Here is a 19,442-nt window from a genome sequence, read left to right as displayed (position 1 = left end):
CGGGGTAGAGACAATCTGTGCCACCTTCCTTAGGGCTCACAGGCTCGGCAGAACCGCTGCCAAGAACAGATTCTGCTACATGAAAAATCTCTCACCACTTTCTCCATTTCTTCTCTCTCCCACTGAGTTGCTTCTCTCACCATTTCCATCTCCTAGGAGAGACCAAAGTTAGAGCCGCTTCACCCAATGCTCTCTGCCCACTCGGAGCACCGCTAACCTCATGAAGATTTCAGAGTCCTGTCCTAGTGCATTCCTGATGAAGGTGCTGGACCTGCCGACCCCATAAAAAGGAAGTCCACGACCCATTATATGTTGCAGATTCCATGCACCATGGGAGACCAGAGATTTTCAGAAACTTTTTCCACTCCATAACATTCTCCCAGTTGTAGCCAGAATACCCACCTTCTGTAGGATCTCCAGTTCCTCAGGGCTTAAATCCCGATCAATAGAAGAGATACTTTCCAGGCTATTCTTGCGCCCGATACCAGCAGCAAAAGGGTTTGCAATAATTCCTGGGGACATCTACAAAACAAAAGGGCAATAAAACATGGTGGAAGCCCACAGGGTGCCATACAAAAAAATTCCATGTCCTGGGCTCCCAGATCCAGAGTACCAAGATGATCCCAGGCAAGTCAGAACTCTTTGACAACCTGAAACCTTATTTCAGCTGTCGATTACTCAAGGAACTTGAGGTCTAAAGAAAGATGAATTTACATTGAAACAGCTACAGAAAGAGGATAAGGTGACCAGCGACTGGGCACACATTCCAGTGGAGAATAAAAAAGCTTACTTGCTAAGCCTTGAAAAATGACAGCACAGGATTGCTACGGGTTAAGTGTTTCTCTGCAGGAAAAGGTGAACACCAATAAACAGACAGACAATTTACTTTAAATATAACATTGGCACAAGAGAAAAATAGGCATAATTAGCCTGGTGAAAATTAGCTCGAAAACTACATTACTAACCAGTGCAGTGATACTGTGAAACAGCTCTGTTATCAGCAGAAGAGAGACAGTTTTTAGAGACCATTGCTTCTATGAACTGGCAACCACCTGTTCATACAGCAGGAGACCAGACTTTGAAATCTGGGACCTGGAAAAAAAAATCTACAGCAAACGGTCAGAAAAATCCATCAATCTTCTACGAAGACAGAGGTGGGATCCTTGTGGTGCTGGTCACTACAAGGGCACCCTGCACTTCAGTTCTCACCTCAATGGCAGCTGCAGCCTTGGGGTCGAAGCCATCGCACACCAGCACAAGGAGCGCGTCGCCCACACTGCGGAGTATCTGCACTGCTTCCGTGTGCGTCATTCCCAGCAAACTCTGGTGGTTCACCTCCAAGATCCGCATTCCCACCTTCAGACGGCCATCCCGGGCCGCAGCCCCAGAGGAGCTCACCTATAACAAACGGGGGTATCAAGATATCACCTCGGGGGCAAGAGAAGATTAAGGAGCATGGGACCATCAGGAGGAAGGAATGCGAGAGGACAACATACAAAGTAAACAGGGAGAAAAGGCTGCGGCTACATGTCAGGGAAAGCATCTGGAAGTACGCGTATATACTTACAGAGAGGGTAGGAAAGGAAGAACGTGTACAGTTTGGTAGAGGAAACGGGTGTGGAAGGTATGTCTTATGGGAGATAAAAAGAATCCGTATTTGAAATGTGTTGTCCCAAGGAAAGAAACTGCTTTTGTTTTGTCAATGAAGCAGGTGAGAAAGCAAGCTCTTGCATCTATGATTATCTTCCCAGAAAGGAAAGTGTAATAAATTTTGTTGGGAGAGACACAGAAAATGCAAGCATAGGGATAATTTTTGTGGATAGAGATAAATAAGGCATATAGACTTCCACTGTCTTTGTGGTAGAGACAGGCGTAACAAATTAACGCATGTCTGTCATTTTCCATCCCCTCTTTCAGAGAAATAACATGTAACTCCTATTTTCTTTCTTCAGCAGGTCACAAGAACTTACACTCGTCTCACACAGACAAGCTGTGAGCAGGGCAAGCGGCCGCATGCAGCATATCGGTAAGGCACACGGAAGCCAGGGTTTGTCTTAAGGAGCGCAAGCATCTACCTTTGTTTGAGGAGAGAATGGAAGGGCATGCTTTGCCACCAGAGGCAGTAAAGGCAAGGATGTTTATTCATTTTTTTCCCCTTTGGAACAGGGAAAAGAGACTGCAGGACTTGCTGTGCATACAAAGTGAAAGAGAAGAGAAGGAAAAGGGGAAATTTGGGAAAGGGGAAATCCCAAAAACCCACCCCAAACACATGCAAACTTGAGGCTGAGGAGAAATTTGCAAGCTGGGGAAGTGAGAAAAAAATTGAAAAATGGCGACAGGCCAAGCTACTGTCGGGAACCAGACAGAAATACAGGATACAACTTAAAGTGCCTTCGGAAAAGGAACAGAATCACCAAACGGGCATTACTTTTTCTAATGGGAAACCAAAAAGCCTGTAACAAAATGGGATGTACACGCAGTCAGGCCAGACCAAGTGGAGACCCCGGTATGTCTGGAACACAGGCAGACCTCACTGGAACACCGGAGACAGACAAACGGCTTCGATTCAAAGGCCCAGTCCCAAAGCCCAAGAACCAACACGACTTTACAAAGCTTTACAAAGAGAACCACGACCAGCGCTACAAAGGGCTGCGCAGAAAGGGTAGGTCACTGTCAGGGATCTCAAGCAAAGCCTGTAGGTCCATGACAGGCGAACACAGAGAGCAGAAGGGCACACAAGTTGGTTGCTGGGTGGGGGAAACGCAGGAACACGCATGATGGGCTGTCAAGGAAGGATGGAAACATCAGAGGAGGGAAAGAAAGAAAGGAATACTGCACACCACGTATTACTGGGATCAGAGAGGCAAAAAACCCACAACAAGCCAAAGGCATGGGTGTTTTCTGGATTTATGAGAGCTGTTTGGAGAAAAGACAACAGATGTATGTTTAATAAAGTACCTGTAAAAACAGGAGAAAAAAATGCTGCATGCATTTTTTTATTTTATTTTTTTTTTTAGGTTTGGGAGGAGGGAAAGCAGCCATGCATGCCTACGCATAATTTCTTCAGGGCTGTAAGGGAAAACATTTGGGGGTGTGTGAGTGCGTGTGCATGCACAAAAATGGTGACATGCAGCTGAATGGAAAAAGACGGAGTACTCACAATTTCTTTTCCAGGGAGAGCAAGTGCATAAGTGTGACAGTAGAACACCCAGAAATAATGGGAGGAGGTGAAGTTAATGTAGAAAAATGTCCTTAATGGCAACTGTCGTCTGTATTACTGATATGTCACCGAGGGACGCTGAGCTATCCCCATTGAGACAGATCACAAATTTCAGATTTTAGATCTAATTTATACTTCTCATGGTATTCAACTTGTAACACTTCATCAAGAAGGTTTTAGAAAGGAAGAACCAGATTACAACTTTTTAAAAAAATGACAATTAAGTGACTCATGGAAATGCAAATTAAGGAAAACTAAGGAGAAAGAAAGTAGTAATCAGACATCCAAAGAGGAGGAAGAAGAAAAAGCACTGCTTTGTCTCTCAGTTACTGGAAATATACAGACAAAACAAGAGAAGCAGGAAAAACACTCTGGTTAGGACAGATAAGAGAGATCAAGCTTAAGTAATACGGTTGAAGGGAGAGCAGAAAAGTTCAGTGCTTTGGGTCTCCACAGGCTAAAACAACTACTATTAAAGGAAAAGAGGGGGAAGGGGGAAACTAACCCTGCAATGGGGCTAAACTGTGAGCCTTCCAAACCCCTAAATGCAGTAACACTGGAAGGAAATAAAAACAAACCTTATCATTAAAAATAATTGTATGTTACAATAATGTTAGGTTTTCTTTTACTACTATTACAAATATTGCAGTTGAACGTGCAACTATTACGTTGATAAAGTGAATTTGCTCTTTTAACTTTAAAGCTCAGATAACGAAGTTATATCCACTTAATAACAAATGCTGAGTATTCCCTTTCTTTGAAAGCAGCCAATCATCAGAAAGGGTTAACTGGCAATTACGGAGAGTCCACCATCCCACGAGGATTATTAAGACCTCTACAGCTAAGGCAGTTTCTGCCCTACCGTACCAGCTAAAGAGGGCACCAGCGACGCTAATGTGAGCGTACAGAGTCTCCCTTTGGTCAGCAGCAAGACCAAAAATTACACAACTTGTCACTGTGCTCAGTTGCTAACAAGAAAGAAGAGGCAATAGTTTTTGGTAAGGGTCAGGAGGAGCATACGCTTATACACAGTATATTGTTGAAAAGGAAGTATGTGTTACTTCTTGGGGAAAAGTGACATGACAAATAAGTTTGCACAGAAGCAGTCATTTATAAAGGAAAAGGAACAAAATTACACACACGGTGCATGGCACAGGAGGAAAGGTGAGCAATTCATAATGCGTTCAATGAAAGGAGGACAGAGCATGCATGTCTGAGTGGGCAGGAAGGCCACAAGCATTTGCGGGAAGCAATAGGAACAGAGGGGAAAAGGGGAAAAGGAAAGATGTATGGGTTCATGTTACAGAAAAAAAAAAGCAAGAGAAGAAACCAAGGCAAAATAAAAGCAAACACAGGAAATGAAAGAAGAAATTTTGGAGCTGTTGTAGAGAAGGAAATATGAAAGGAAACAGATGCGCCTCCTTCAGTGAATGGAGAATACTCCGGGAGAATTGATGTAGCCAGCAAAAAGCGCAAGGAGCCCACTGAACAAACCCCACGGGGATCACCCTTTACGGGGATCACCCTTTTCCCCAGCAGTCCTTGCATGCAGCCAAGTTGCAGAGTCAGTGTTCTGGTACCTTAGAAATGAAGATGCCTTCATCGGTGGGATCAAAGGGATTTCCAGCATGACCTTTTGCTCCACCCCGGATGCTGATGCCCAGCTTTTCTCCTGGAGCCTTTTCAATGCATATTTCCTGTAAACACAGAAAAAGCATCCTTGTTTCTGGGTCAAGCTCAGACTGGAATTGTTGAGGGAACACTCCTAGTAGGTGGCCATATTTCTAAATGCCCTGAAAAGGACACGAATTAGACCTTTCACTCATTTCGCACAGTTTATTCCTTTTGATGAGGCTCTGCCCTTTTCTGTATTTCTGTCTCCTGTTCAGATCTGGTCTTCATGAAATCTGGTAATTCTCTGATATCACCACAAGCACGGCATCCCCAGTCCTCAACTGAATACGTACTTACAAGAGACAGGATTCTTCCACAAGAGAAGGAAATTTCAACCAGAATTTTGGTTGTGCCCTAGTTCCAGACTTCCAGCTAGAGAGGAAATTTCCTCCAAAAGTGATCCTTCTATAAAGAAGAGTGCAATTCCCCCCACTTCGCACTCAGAACCTACCTGCATACCAGGTGGTGGCGGATCTCGCCTTACTAACATAGTCAGCTCCTGGCTGTTGGAGAGCAGGGCATTCACTGCTTCCTGGTGGGTGGCATGGCGCAGGTCAATACTATTGACCTCCAGGATCCTGTCCCCTACACGGAGCCCACTGCGAGACGCCAGTCCACGGGGAATGACCTACAAAGAATCATTATGGTGTAAGGGAGAACTTTGTAGAGTGGAGTTGATGGTTGGACTCGATGATCCCAAGGGTCTTTTCCAACCTAAATGATTCTATGATTCTATGATTAATATTACAACTAGAGAAGGAAATTCCATCTGTCCTTGGAGAGAAACTGATTGTGTCCCTAGGCCATCCTCCAACACCCTCTGAGGCCTGTTCTGACTTCTCTCTCTGCAACCAAAGGTCCCCAAGAGGTAACGTATCTGTGGACACTGGAAAGAATGAAGATGATCTGCTTTAAAGCGTGATTCGACATGTTCTTATATTCTCATATTATCATTTTTATCTGAACCAATCCCATGTCAGCTTTTCCATTATTTTGCCCGTGACTGTAACCAGAAGACAGTTTTCTCACAAGAACTCTGAAGGAACCCAAATGTTAACCTGCAGGACTGCTGTCAGGAGTGCATAATCTACCATTACAAGTGGCCACTGTACCAGGACTGACAGTGTCAGTACAACTCCAGTCCTCAAGAATTGCTGTAGAGAGGATCTTGAGAGCTACAGAGCTACTAACCGAGAAACCTAACTTCTATTCCTGGTAAAACAATAGAGTCAACAAAGAAAGAGTAAGATCTGTGAGCACGTGGATAAAGCAGGGTTTGTTGGGTAAGAATTAGTTTGGCTTTGGTAAAAGCAAATCCTGCCTCATTGACCTGCTGAAGCACCTTGAGAGAAGCAATGAACATATGAAGGAAGGAATCTGGTAGACATGATTTCTGGATTTCCAAACGGCCCTTGACAAGGTCTGAAACTAAAGGCTATTAGAGAAGCTGTGTCCACCAGATAGCAGCAAAGGCCATCTTAATGGCCTGAAAGCTGGTTAAAAGAGAGGAAACAAAGGGCAGGGCTGGAGAGCTGCTGCTCAGGACACCAAAGATTCACTGGTGGAGTGCCTGAGGGATTGGTGCGGGACTGGGGTTATTCAGCATGTCCATCTGTGACCTGAAAAAGGTAGTGAACAGTGAAATCTCCAGGTCCGCAGATGATACCGTGCTATTTCGAGCAGCCAAATACCACCCTGGTGGTGGGGAACTTCAAAAGGGGTCAAGAAAACTGAACAAAAAGACACGGCATGAGCTTCAGCAGACAATGAGTCTATGCAAAAACACTTTAAACCATGCACACACAACACTGAACTAAGAAACAGTAATTCAGGAAAGTTCCTAGGGACATTGTCGCATGTTCATGGGCTTCACATGCAGGAAGAGACAAAAAAAAGCCAAAAAAATTTCGGGTATCATCGGGAAGGGTACTGAGACCAAGACAGACACAATCATCCACATCTCCAGGACTGTTCAGTTCTCTGCTCCCAAAAAGGCAGGACAGGAGAGAAACTGCACCGAGGACCGTGCAAGGATGATGGTGATATGCCACAGGGTAAGGTCCCCAGCACCAGCCGGAGTATTCCTGGTGCTTTAGAGGAAGGATGCAGCTTTCAGGGTCTTGGGGAACAGGGAGTGCCTGGGACCTCTCCCTCAGGCTGGTGGTGGCCTCACCACTGGAAGGTGCTGAGCTGGCAGGTGAAGAAGCTGCAGGATGAGACCAGCGTACTGCCTAGCATCAGTGAAAATGAACAGGAGAACAACAGGCTCTTTGCAGAAACCCTGCAGCGAGGAGTCCAAATCCCACGTCGTACAGAAGAAGGGTCAGCTAGAGGCTACGCTTAAACAAACAGCAGAGGCTCCCAGGCTGGGGAAGGCTGGGAGCTTGGGATCACTGGCACCAGAGGGAAGAGTCCTTGTCTCTACTGACATGCATCTGAAAAATAGGTATAGTGTCTGTAGCAGATGAGGAGAAGCAAACTACACAAAAGAGGCACTGGAGCCATCCCAGAACGAACCACATGTCAGCAGCAACAAGAAGCATCAGGTGAAACCTACTGGAAATCGCTTCTGCAAGGGACAGAGGCACACATCTCTCAAACAGACCTGCTGTTTCAGGAGGCCTGTTGCTTGCCAGAGGCTTGGGTCCAGTACACCGTGAAAGACAGCAAAGTTGGCAGCGTGCCCTTGCAACAGCGGGGGCGTAACCAGTGAGTGGAGGGAAGTGATCGTTGCCCGCTAATCAGAGTACAAGAGAGATGCTGATAAAGTGGAACGAGGGCAGCAGAGAGCCAAGAAGATACACAGGGGCGTAGAGAATACATTGTACAAAGACAGGTAGAGAGACCTGGGGTTTTTCATTCTTGAGAACAGACAGTTGCTGCTGTCTTCAACTACCTAACACAACGGTACAGAGAAAACAGAGGCCCAGCTCTTCTCAAAGGTACACAGCAGTATAAGGAGAGAGGCAAGGGATCCAAGTTGTAACAAGGAAGATTCTGACTAGATATTAGGAAGAAAATGTTCACCACAACAGTAGTTAAACACTGGAAGACAAGCCCAGAGAGGCTGTGAGATCTCCATCTTTGGCAATACTCAGAACCTGACTAGACAAGGCCCTCAGCAAGCTGACCTCGGCTGACCTTGTGCCATCAATGACATCAAATCACCTCTGCAGGTGCCTTCCAACCTGAATGGTTCTCTGATGCCACATCTTGAGAAGGACACAGTGGTGTTATAGAAGGTCCAGAGAAAGGCAACTAAAATAACGAGGGTATGGATGGAGAAGCACCTTGCAAGGAGAAATGAAAGCCACGACTCCTGAGTTTGGAGAGAAAGCCGAGGAAGGAGAATGAATGGGGTTTACAACACTGAAGGTGGTAAATAAGCTGAATACAGGACTTGTGCTTACCAAACTGGCAACACAGGAATGGAGGAGCACTCAGCACAACCAGTGGGACACTGGTTCAGAGCAAATCAAAAAGTGCTGCTTCAGGTGATGATGTTCTGGGACTTGCAGCCATGGGAGTTAGAGGAGACAGATTCAGCATGTCCAAGGGCCAAGAGACATACAGATGCAGAAACGGCTGGGCAGGGATGTCCTCTCTAACATCCATAATCCAACAAGCATGGATGTGTGGGACTGCGAAGGGAATGAGCTGCACCAAGTGGCTCACTTGTGTGCTGTCTCTAAACAGCATCAGCTAATGCCACCACTGGAAAGAGAACGCTGAGTTGAAGGATGCTGGCCTGAAGGCAGAAGAGCACTTGTTTTTTTCTCGCAGTTACACACTCACCCCACTAACGCCTTCAGAGTAATGACTGGTTTTCTGAAATGCCTACATCTTTCCAGGATTCATTAAAAGCTAACTTAAGTTCAGCATTTTCAAAAGTTAACTCTCCCCAAACATTTCAGCATGATTATACAGGTTTGCAGGCTTTTACGTGCCATTTAGATTTCTACAACAGCAGCAGTATGTCTAGTATAAGCTAACTCTTTAGATATGCACGCATCCCTCCCCCACCCCATGTTTTTAAAAAACCTATACTGTACTTCTAAGACTCTTGCATCAAAATCCTTCATCTTAACCCCAATAATTAAACAGCTCAGGAATGTCCACTGCTAGGCTGCTCACACAGGACTCTACCTTTGAAATGAAGACACCCGGTTCATGAATCCCAAACGGATGGCTTGAATGGTCACTGCCTCCTACAATGCTGAGTCCCAGAGGACCACCTGCTTTTACAAGGTGAATTTCCTTGAGGGAACAAGAAGCAGAGTCAAAGGCAATAAAGGATATCACATAAGGACCACAAACACTGAAAAACATGGAGTCAGGGATGCTTTCCATGAGCGAACACAAGGTAAGCACCACAGGACAAGGCAGCTCCCCATTACTTCTCTGCGCCCCAATAACACAGTGGGCCAGCCCTCATCAGATTACCAATTTTCCCACTGAGAAATACCCAAGATTGCAGTATCCCATGTTCCAACAGAGAGACTCACCTCAATGGGATATTGATCCTCCAGGCCTTTAGACAGATGGTTCCTCTGCAGGGAAGGCGTCTCCTCCGGCGGGCTCTCCCCATGGCTGGGAGGTGGCGGTGGGGAGTGCATGCGTGCCCGTGGCACGCCTGGCGAGTCTCCCTCGCCGAGCTGCTCTGCACCCTCTCTCTCTACCAGCAGCACGATGGTGGGGGAGGATGCGGTAAGCAGCGCTACTGCCTGATCATGCCTGGCTTCTGTCATGTCTACCCCATTGATCTAGAACAACCCGCAAACTCAGTGTCAGACCATCACCCGAGTACACCCTGCCGTTTTAAGCACTCAGCCAAGCGCCCTGAGGGACCCCATGCTGCTGGAACACTGCCCCTTCCCAAAAGCCTGTTCCTCAAAGCACTTTGTAACTTACCCTACTCCTCCCTGTCTGGCAAGGGGACACAGGCACCTGCTCATTCCCCTCTGACCACAGTCCTCTTTCTAGACAGCTTACCAGCCCCTCTCCCACCCTCTCCGTACGCCTCCAAGCCCAAACAGCACCAGTGATGCTCCAGGGGACCATAAAGACCAAGGACCTCCTGGAGCACGACAAATCCAGCTATTGCCCGGACTATGCTGTGGCTTACCCATTTTCAAGAGAGTACCTGCCACTCCTTGGCTTTGCATTCCAGCTTTCCTACCGGGTCATGACAAAAGAAGCCCAAGAGGCTGCATTAAGGGAATGGGTCCAAAGATCTCAATATAGGAGGAAGAAAAAACAGCGATTCCCAGAAGCGAAGCCACAGCACACTAATGTGCCACAGCAACAGCTGCCTTTGCACTAGGCCATTTGCCCTTATCAATCACTCTCAAAGCCCAGACGCGGGCGCTGCAGAGCATGATCTGATGTGCGACAGGACCTGTCACCGGCCACTGGGCTGCTATCCGCCCATGCTGGGCAAGGTCACGGCAGTCTGGGGAAGATGCCTGTTTTAAGCCATAAAAAGTGTACCCCAGGTATAAAAAGACTTGGGAGCACTGAGAAAGAGACTCTGCTGGTCCACAGTAAGAGACTGTCTGACAGAAAAGGAAAATTAGAATTATTTTGGGCAAGAAAACATTATACAATATGCTAAGCCAAATAATTTCAAGACTACAACTACAGTCATCTTGTAGTATCAGTGGAAGATATAATGCTTTGGACAAAGGGGTACTTCCAGCACATAAAGGGAAACAATAATGTTGTTCACACAAAGCATTGAAGGGAACCCATGTGGAAAACTATGTTATTCTCATCCTTCACACACAAAAAAGTTAACTAACATACGTTAACAAGATGTGCAGAGAAAAGTTGCTACAACAGGCAGGGGAACAGAGGGCCTTTCCTACAAAATTAAGATTTAAACCAGCTTGCCTAGAAACTCAAAGGACCAGAAAGGATGTGACTGTTCTCCATGAATACAGGAGGGACAGAATACCGAGAGGAGAGCTAAGCTAGAAGAACGCTGCCAAAAGGATGGAACTTGCCACAAAAAAGCTGAAGCTGAAAATAAAAAGGTTTCTAGTCCTTAGGTTCTGGAAAAGCTTTCCAAATGAACAATGGGGACATAATAGTAACAGCTGTTAAGATGAAGTCTGATCAGCGTATGAAATAATAATGTGACTTTGTAACAGCCACAGCAACTGCATTTTGTAGCCCGATTCCTCGCTGCCTGATTCCTAGAAGTAGTATAGTTATTCCCTAGCTCCTTCCAAGAAAGCAGTTTCTGGACAAACCGAGTGCAGGCAGTCTGACGGCTTTGTCCAGAACCTCCATAAACACCACCACCCCCATCACCTGACCTGCCCCATCCCATCCCACTCCCCTTAGGACGTGGAAGGAGACTGGCAAGATACCCCTGGGCTGGGCTGGGCACAAACGGGAGACTCTCAGCCCCACAGCACCTCCTCTACTCAGAGGATTGTCCCCAGACGGACACCTTTGGCATGACCAGAGAGGACGAAGGGAGGGATGTGAACGCTGCCAGCCTGCATGTGCTTGCAGGGAGAGGAAGGATGTAAAGGGACCTGGGCAATGGCTGTTGAGCACAGGAGACAAGGCAATAAGCAGGAAAGATGATAAATTAAACACACAGGTGCACAAACCTCAAGGAAATGCAGATAACGGAGACAAGGCTCAAGGCACTCATGGATGGATCATTAAAGGAATCATTCAAACAGTAACATTAAAGAATCAATATGCAGAGGAAATCAAGATTATCGTTGGTTATCAGAACAGCTCTCACGGGAAAGAGCAAACTTGCTACAGGGAGTTTTAAAGGAGATTGTGGGAATGTGTAAAACTTACCATGGGATGCTGAGCAGCAGGATTACAGGTAGGAAAAGGGAGTGGCCAAGGAGGAGAGGGGAGGAACAAGCATGGGAAAATGGAGAGGGTGGGGAACAGAAGAGGCTGATCATATGCAAGCATGCTGCTGGTCAGTATGCACGTCTGGCCAAGCCCTGTACCTGATCACCATAGTCTGCTCTGTTTTTTTACTCAAACTCCATTTGTATCTACTGTGCGAGTTTGCTCTCTGTTTTGGGTATGCGTCCAAGATCTACCAGTAAAATTCAACTCGACTAGCCAGCAAGCAGGAACCCAAAATGTGTGAAGATCCAACAGCTGGCCCAGAAACTGGATAAAAGGCTCAGGGTCTGACCAAAGAGCCTTGACGAACTTGAGGCCTGGGCCAGAGACTGAGGAGACCTGCAAACGCGAATTATGTGAGCTGAGCGAGGGAGTATACGTGCACGTTCCACTAGCAAACCCCACACCTGATTAGCCAGAGGGCAGGAACAGGGTTAAGTTCTCTGTGTTGTTCATGCCCTGGACTGTTTGTGTTTATGTGTGCGCCTGTAAAGGTACTGCCCCCTTCTTGTCTGCGTAAATCTGGGGCAGCCATGTCTGCAGGGTGTTTCACTTTGGAATTTGCACTGAGCTGTCCTGGTGGATGGACATGGGCACGAGGAAAAGTGGTGGCCTTGTGTCCAGTGGACTGGGAAGGGAGGATCCCCTTGGGTCCTCCCGTCCGCCTCATAAATAGATTTTTAACAAAGAAGAGACTTCTCCCTTGGGTTCTAATCACCAGGTCAAGGCCCAACATGCTCCGCAGACAGACCTGCTGTAATAGCACGCATTCGTGGCTTCACGCATTCCCCTCGGTTATTTTTCTGCCACTGACAAGAAGATAATAATGGTCAGACTTGGTCAGACCAAAAATATACAGCCATATTTCCCCGGACTAGAGAACAGGGACACAGGAACTCTCCGAGACAGCCCTTGATGGCATTTTACTCATTAACTTCTCCATTACCTGGCAATCATGATGCCTTCCCAGCTTTTGGACGGCTAGTTTTCAGTGGCCTTTATTGCTATGTCTCTGCTCAGCAAGAGAACAAGGGCAGTTCAGCTATCCAAGTGCCCAGAGTAAGGGAAAGAGTGTCATCTGTCCTTTCCCAGCTCCACACATTTTTCTGTGTGCTGGGAGTTATATTATTCTGGCAAATTTCTTCGCGATCAGACTGCTCTCATTAGGATCCCCATATGTCACCCAGCGCTACTACTGTCCCAAATCTCCCCCAGAATCAGGTTTCTTCAGTCTATTCCCCATCCAATCCCAAAAAACTAGCTGCCCTTAGCCACTGCTCCAAATCCTGCACCCTCCCTGCTAGGCACCCATCCCAAGATCCACCCTCCAACGTTCCCCCACCTTGCAGCTCCCCACCCCACGTCTTCCACCACCAAAATGCCTGTGATGACTCTGAAGACACACTAGAAGATGGGGAAAGCTGGAGAGTTAGTAGTCAATCACTGGGGAGTTTTGTGGGGTGTTAACTTTGAAGAGATCTAGGCTGGGCTCTTCAATCCATGTACTCAAAGCTCCCTTAAGAACGTAAAAGGAGCTATCCCAGACCTTCCCCTGCAGGGAATTCCAGGACGATTTAGAGCACAAGGGAAGAGTATGAAGCTGTGCTGTATTTCTTTTCCTAAGACAACAAAAATTTTTTGGCAAAGTGAGAACTGAGGCATGACTAGGAGACTATGGCTTTGGAGCTACGAACCCACCCATTTCCTAACCAGGGCCCTCCTGACTTCCCCAGGCAGATACACAGGGAGGCAGGCATCCTGCACTGCACATCCCAGGAACCATCACAGCCTAAAAGCTTTCCAACAAAAAATGGGCAACCACTGCTTCAAAAGAGTTGTGATAAACAGGGAATTTAAGTGATGCTATGCGGCCACTGCTCTGAAGTGAACAGACACCCTCTCGACGCCCAGTGCCACTGGGCCACGGCAGCCCCACGGCTCTAACCCAGCACCAGGTTTCTCCAGAGATGGAGCGAAACTCACACAGCTGCTCATGCATCTCTTACAGCAAGCAGATATTCTCGAGGATAAATATCACCGAGAAGATATGCAAGGCCTCGGGATGTAACCCTACCACTGTGTGGATATCACACTTAGCGAACCCCACAAGCAGGAAAGGCAGAATGGCAACTGCTGCCAGGAGGCACAGCTGCCGGAGAAGGGACGGTCGGACACTTGCTGGGAGGCACAGAAGTTACGTGAATAGTCCAGACCAGGTAAGTATTCTCTTGGAAGATAATAATTTGTTCCTGCTTTCACCATAACTGAGCACAAGATTTGAGCTGCAGCTGACGCTCAGCACCAAACCGTCTGTGACCGCACACACTTCAGCACAGGTAACGTCCTTGAGAGCAGAGGACCACACTCTCAGGCACAGATGTATTTCCTCCCTATGCAATAACACTGCCCTCATCATTGCAGCCAGGTGTCAGAGGACTAATGACAGCAAGGCCCTTCATCCCCATTAAAATCTAACAAAGGCCCCCAGCTCTGTAGGCCCTGAGCCCATACACTGCAGTCGGAAGTCACTGCAAGCTATTACTAGAGAATTAGATCTGCTTTTCCTACGGAGCTGCCCACAGATATAAATAGAGCTGCTAATGGCGGGGTGGAGACAGGTTTGACTTTCGACTCCATTCAGAGATCTTGTGTTTCCTTCTTGCCACAGGTAGAGCTAATGAACACCACGTGACAGGCTGCGTGCCTGCAATTACGCCTGTCAGTCATGCCTCTGTACCGGTGGAGCATCAAAAGATGAGCAAACCCAAAATAATTTAGGCTATCTGGCAACAGTCAGGGTCAGGGCTTGATTTTGGGAGGAGGGGGGAGCACTAGCAAGGAGGGAGGGATGCTGTACCAGTTCAAGTCTCCTGCCAAGATACAAATGTCAGACCTGGGCCAGAGCTCCACTAAAATTTTGTGCCAGAGCAAATACAACACAGCCCCCAGCCTAAGGATAGAGCAAGACAGAAGCCAGCACTGACAAGGCTGTATCAGTGTTTACTCACGCCAGCTCTGTGGTAACACGTGCTCTTACCACAGCAGCTGGACCAGAAACCCACCACCAGCACCAGGATGCAGGAGCTTTCACTCGGAGGCAGCATGCGAGCTTGGGAGGAGGGTCAGGAGACTCAGCAGACTCCCCGCAGGAGGGGGAGCGAGGGAGACATTAGGCAGAGAGACTTGAGGTTAGAGGCAGCAGTGAGATCCATACCGCCGGCACAAACAGGAAGGGAAACTGGGGCCGCAGGTTCAAACGAAAGCAGAGGGAAGCGCCGCAGTACGCCCTGCCCAGCTCCATACCACCCTTCAGCAGCCTCCCTCTGCTTCAGCCTGCGCCGAGCCCTGCCACCCTGCTCTCTGCAGGGAAAGGCCAGCCCTGCCCCAAAGGTCTTCCCTCCCGGGCGCCATGCCCTCCCAGGCTGTCCTGCGAGGCTCTGCAGGGACACCAGGCCAGGGTGGTGCTGCATCATCTCTCTGGTACTGCCGCTCACACGCAGCGCTTGGGGGAGGCATTAACTGCACCCACCCCCTGTCACAGGCAGGGGCAGAACCACCAAGATTAAATGCTCTCCCAGAGGCTTGGGAGCTGAAAAAAGGACCCCCAAAATCCAGCTTCGATGACAGAAAACCAGGCCCCGTACGAGGATGGGCAGGGAGCTGAATCAGACCCCTTCCCTGCACGGCCCCACTCACCGAGATGACCCGATCTCCTACGTGCAGGATCCCGTCCCGATGGGCTGCGCCACCCTCTGCAATCCGTGAGATAAAGATCCCCTGAAACAGAGTCAGAAGGGTCAGAGCAGCCTGTGCTTCCCCTCACCACGGCTTGGCTTTCCAGAATCATTCCTGGACACCAGGCAGGTCTCAGCCCTTTCCCCTTGGCAGCGCCCTCCCCTGCCCTGGCACTTCCCATTTGTTCCTCACTCCACACAAACCCTCTTCTGCTTCTAGAGCCACCTCCAGCTGCAGCAAAGCCTTCATGTGGCTGAGAGCCCAGAATATATGTCAAGAGGACGGCAGCAAGATTAAATGTCACTGGCAGGGACTGTGAGCCCCAGCCCCTCCTCCTTCTGAACTTCTCTCCTTCCCTGACTTAAGAGTAGATTCTGGCTCTCATAGAATCATAGAATGGTTTGGGTTGGAAGAGACCTTAAAGATCATCCAGTTCCAACCCCCCTGCCCTGGGCAGGGACACCTCCCACCAGCCCAGGTTGCTCCGAGCCCCCTCCAACCTGGCCTTGAACCCCTCCAGGGATGGGGCAGCCACAGCTTCTCGGGGCAACCTGGGCCAGGGGCTCACCACCCTCACGGTAAAGAATTTCTTCCCAATATCTCACCTAAATTTCTGCTCTTTCAGTTTAAAACCATTATCCTTTGGCCTATTGTTCCACTCCCTCACAAAGAGTCCCTCCCCATCTCTCCTATAGGGCCCCTTTAGGGACTGGAAGGCCATTATAAGGTCCCCCTGAAGCCTTCTCTTCTCCAGGCTGAACAACCCCAACTCTCTCAGCCTGTCCTCACAGCAGAGGTGCTTCAGCCCTTGGAGCATCTTCATGGCCTCCTCTGGCCTCGCTCCGATAGGTCCATGTCCTTCCTGTGCTGAGGGCTCCGGAACTGGACACTGTACTGCAGGTGGGGTCTCTCCCCAGAGCAGAGTAGAGGGACAGAATCACAGAACCTTCATGGTTGGGAAGGACCTTCGAGATCATCGAGTCCAACCATACACACACCAAAAAAAGCCCCCTACAATCCCTGTCACTAGAGCATGCCCTGAAGTGCCACATCTAGACGTTTCTTAAATACCTCTAGGGATGGTGACTCAACCACTTCCCTGGGCAGGCTGTGCCAGTGCCTGACCACTCTTGCAGTAAAGTCATTCCTCCTAATATCTAATCTAAACCTCCCCTGCCGCAGCTTCAGCCCATTTCCTCTGGGCCTGTCATCATTCACCTGGGAGAAGAGGCCAACCCCCACCTCTCTGCACCCTCCTTCCAGGGAGTTGTAGAGGGCAATGAGGTCTCCCCTCAGCCTCCTCTTCTCCAAGCTGAACATGCCCAGCTCCCTCATATGCCCTGGTCTCCAGACCCTTGACCAGCCTGGCAGCTCTCCTCTGGACACGCTCCAGCACCTCAATGTCCCTCTTGTACAGAGGGGCCCAGAACTGAACACTGCACTCGAGGTGAGGCCTCACCAGTGCTGAGTACAGAGGCACCGTCACTTCCCTGCTCCTGCTGGCCACGCTATTCCTGATACAAGCCAGAATGCTGTTGGCCTTCTTGGTCACCTGGGCACACTGCTGGCTCATGTTAAGCTGGTCGTCCACCAGCACCCCAATCACCTCCCTTGACCTGCTGGCCTGCTCCCTCAGAGCCCTCCTGGCCCACCAGCCTGGGGCCATGCTGCACTGCTGCCTGCCCATGGGTAAGGAAGACCCCGCGCTGCTCCCACAAGCAGTGCCAAGACCCAGGGATCGAGCACCTTCTTTCCCAGGGAATCACTACTGACCATGTCACCAGCCCGGTAGGGTGTGGAGCCTTTGCCACCAGCGATGCTGAAGCCCAGGCCCTTCTCGTTGCGCATGAGGCAGGTGGAATATCTCTCTGTGGGAGGTGCCCCCTCGGGTCGCTCTGGAAAGCGTAGACCACCTCGCCTCTCACGAGGGCTGTAGTCATCCTCAGGGCGCAGCGGTGTGACAGTGATGGCGTTCTCCGGCTCCACCATCCGCTCCCGCAGAACAGTCATGGAGACAGAGCTTCCCGATCCACGCAGAGCTTCCACTGCCACGTGATGCTCAGCACAGTGCAGGGACACGCCGTTCACCTGGGGACGGACAAAGCCAGGCACAACCCTTACCTCCGCGGGGAGTTCTTCCAGCAGCCTGCACAGACAGCCCCAGCCTTGGCCACCGCTGCCCAGCAGAAGCGCAGCTCATCCCCTGTGGAGCCGGGTCCACACCTCAGACCAGCAGAAGTTCTCAGACCTCACCTGCTGCCCACCTGGGAGCTTCCCTGCGCTCGCACAGCACAGGAGGTTCCCACAACACGTGCTGCCTGTCCCAGGCCAGGGCAGCCCCTGCCAAGCGCAGTAAAGACCCTTTCAGAGGGATTTTACCTTCCCAGGGAGCTCCCACTTCCCCATCATCTCTATCATCCCCGCAGGCAACAAACTACCAGACAGACAACCACTCACCCAGAACTATCATCCAGAACTTGTTAGCAAGTAAGTCTCAGTACATCTCAGGTCATATGTGCCACCTTGTTCACCTTCAAGGACATCCACCTCCTCATACCCTGAAGCACCCATTTCCTTCCCCTCTATGCAAAACTAGCAAAGTACTCGCAGGGAGGACACCAGGTCCTGCCGCTCTCAGGGAAGCAACCCGATTCCCTCCACTCTCACTTCCCTGATTTCAGAAAGAAAAGTCCTACCATATCAGAAGACATAGGAAATGCAAAGTGGGGGCCCATGAAGCTGAAGAATCTTCTTTTCATAGCAGCTACCTCATTTCATGTTAACACACACTTACAGGAAAGACTGACTGTGTCTCAGCCAGAAAACCAGATGTTCAAATCTATTTCCTCCACCTCATAGCATTTAAGGTTTCTTCCCATCACGGCCTTCATTACTGAGCAAAGCTCTGTATCCCTGCTCTGGGGTAAAGAGGATTTCCTTACAATTCACAGCTAACAAGAACGGAACCCAAGTCTGATGTGCCTCAGCCACATCTTACTGTGGACAAAACACAGTCTTTTAGAAGGAATACGACAAATCTCTGAGCTATGTTGTGAGGGTACATCCACTTTTACAGGAGGCATAAATGAATGGGCATCATGGGAAGTGAACCAGAAGTGGGGAAAAAAAATAATAAATCTTTTCACAAAGCTGTAACTGAAGAAGGACATACTTTATATGAAATAGTAGGGTGCCATGAATTTAACTGTTGGGAAAAGGAATAATCATTCATCTCCCAAAATCTTCAAGATTTGACTCCCTTTTGGAAGTCATTCTGCAGCAAAATGCCATACAATCCATGCAGCAGAAGGATGCTCAGTGACACTTAAGGCCCTACAACGTCCAAGAGATCAGGCTAGCTCTAGTGCTTACTCCTTTTCAGACAAACTTCGTGGAACTATCAAGAAAATCCTATGATAACTGCAGAAGTGGACAAGGCAACTTCTGAAACTCCAGAATCAAGGTTTTGTCATGAAGCGATATAAAAACTTCTAATTACAGAACCACATAGCAATTTATTTGACTTCTACCATGGTCAATGCCAGGTAAGCGGTGAGAAAGACTGGAACATCTGCTCAGGAACATGCCCAGGCCCTCACTGTGAATACGTGGGCTGCAGGGAGTAGGGGTGCATGAGATCCCAAGAGACACGACACCAGATCGCACAAATACAGGCCACTGCTCCAAATACAGAGCGCTTATTCCTCTGTCCAGCGCGGTAGTGACATCCGCTCCCTCCATAATGCAATCTATCCTTCCTCAAGTGCATCCCAATCCTGTACGATTAATCATGTTTTAATGTAATTTGAAGAGAGGCAAGTACGGCGCATGGCTGGCTCCCTGGTTAAGAAGTTAGCTTACGAGGTCCACTTTTGCCCCACAGAGGACAGCGGATGTGTAGAGGCCGGCTGGTCGCCCTGCGGGG

The 19,442-nt window shown here is 48.9% G+C and overlaps 1 protein-coding gene across 34 annotated transcripts in view; it reads right to left on the bottom strand.

Annotated features, from left to right (window-relative positions):
- The window catches only part of SCRIB (scribble planar cell polarity protein), a 118,084-nt gene that overhangs the window by 48,135 nt on the left and 50,507 nt on the right, over positions 1-19,442 (bottom strand). For 26 of the 34 annotated variants that reach the window (XM_063327741.1, XM_063327749.1, XM_063327743.1 and 23 more), the window contains 9 exons: positions 17,291-17,605; positions 15,479-15,559; positions 9,400-9,657; positions 9,041-9,151; positions 5,346-5,522; positions 4,801-4,917; positions 1,210-1,398; positions 403-522; positions 96-152 (listed from right to left, as the gene is read on the bottom strand). In XM_063327741.1, the coding sequence (XP_063183811.1) occupies positions 96-152; positions 403-522; positions 1,210-1,398; positions 4,801-4,917; positions 5,346-5,522; positions 9,041-9,151; positions 9,400-9,657; positions 15,479-15,559; positions 17,291-17,605 (1,425 nt within the window). The remainder of the gene's footprint in view (positions 1-95; positions 153-402; positions 523-1,209; positions 1,399-4,800; positions 4,918-5,345; positions 5,523-9,040; positions 9,152-9,399; positions 9,658-15,478; positions 15,560-17,290; positions 17,606-19,442) is intronic. The other 8 variants (XM_063327747.1, XM_063327750.1, XM_063327761.1 and 5 more) reach the window with 1 other exon arrangement.

This window comes from Chroicocephalus ridibundus, chromosome 2 (assembly GCF_963924245.1).
Source record: "Chroicocephalus ridibundus chromosome 2, bChrRid1.1, whole genome shotgun sequence".
Classification (NCBI taxonomy): Eukaryota; Metazoa; Chordata; class Aves; order Charadriiformes; family Laridae; genus Chroicocephalus; species Chroicocephalus ridibundus.
Note: the sequence above shows the minus strand (reverse complement) of the source record. Positions and strands in the feature narration are given on the sequence as shown.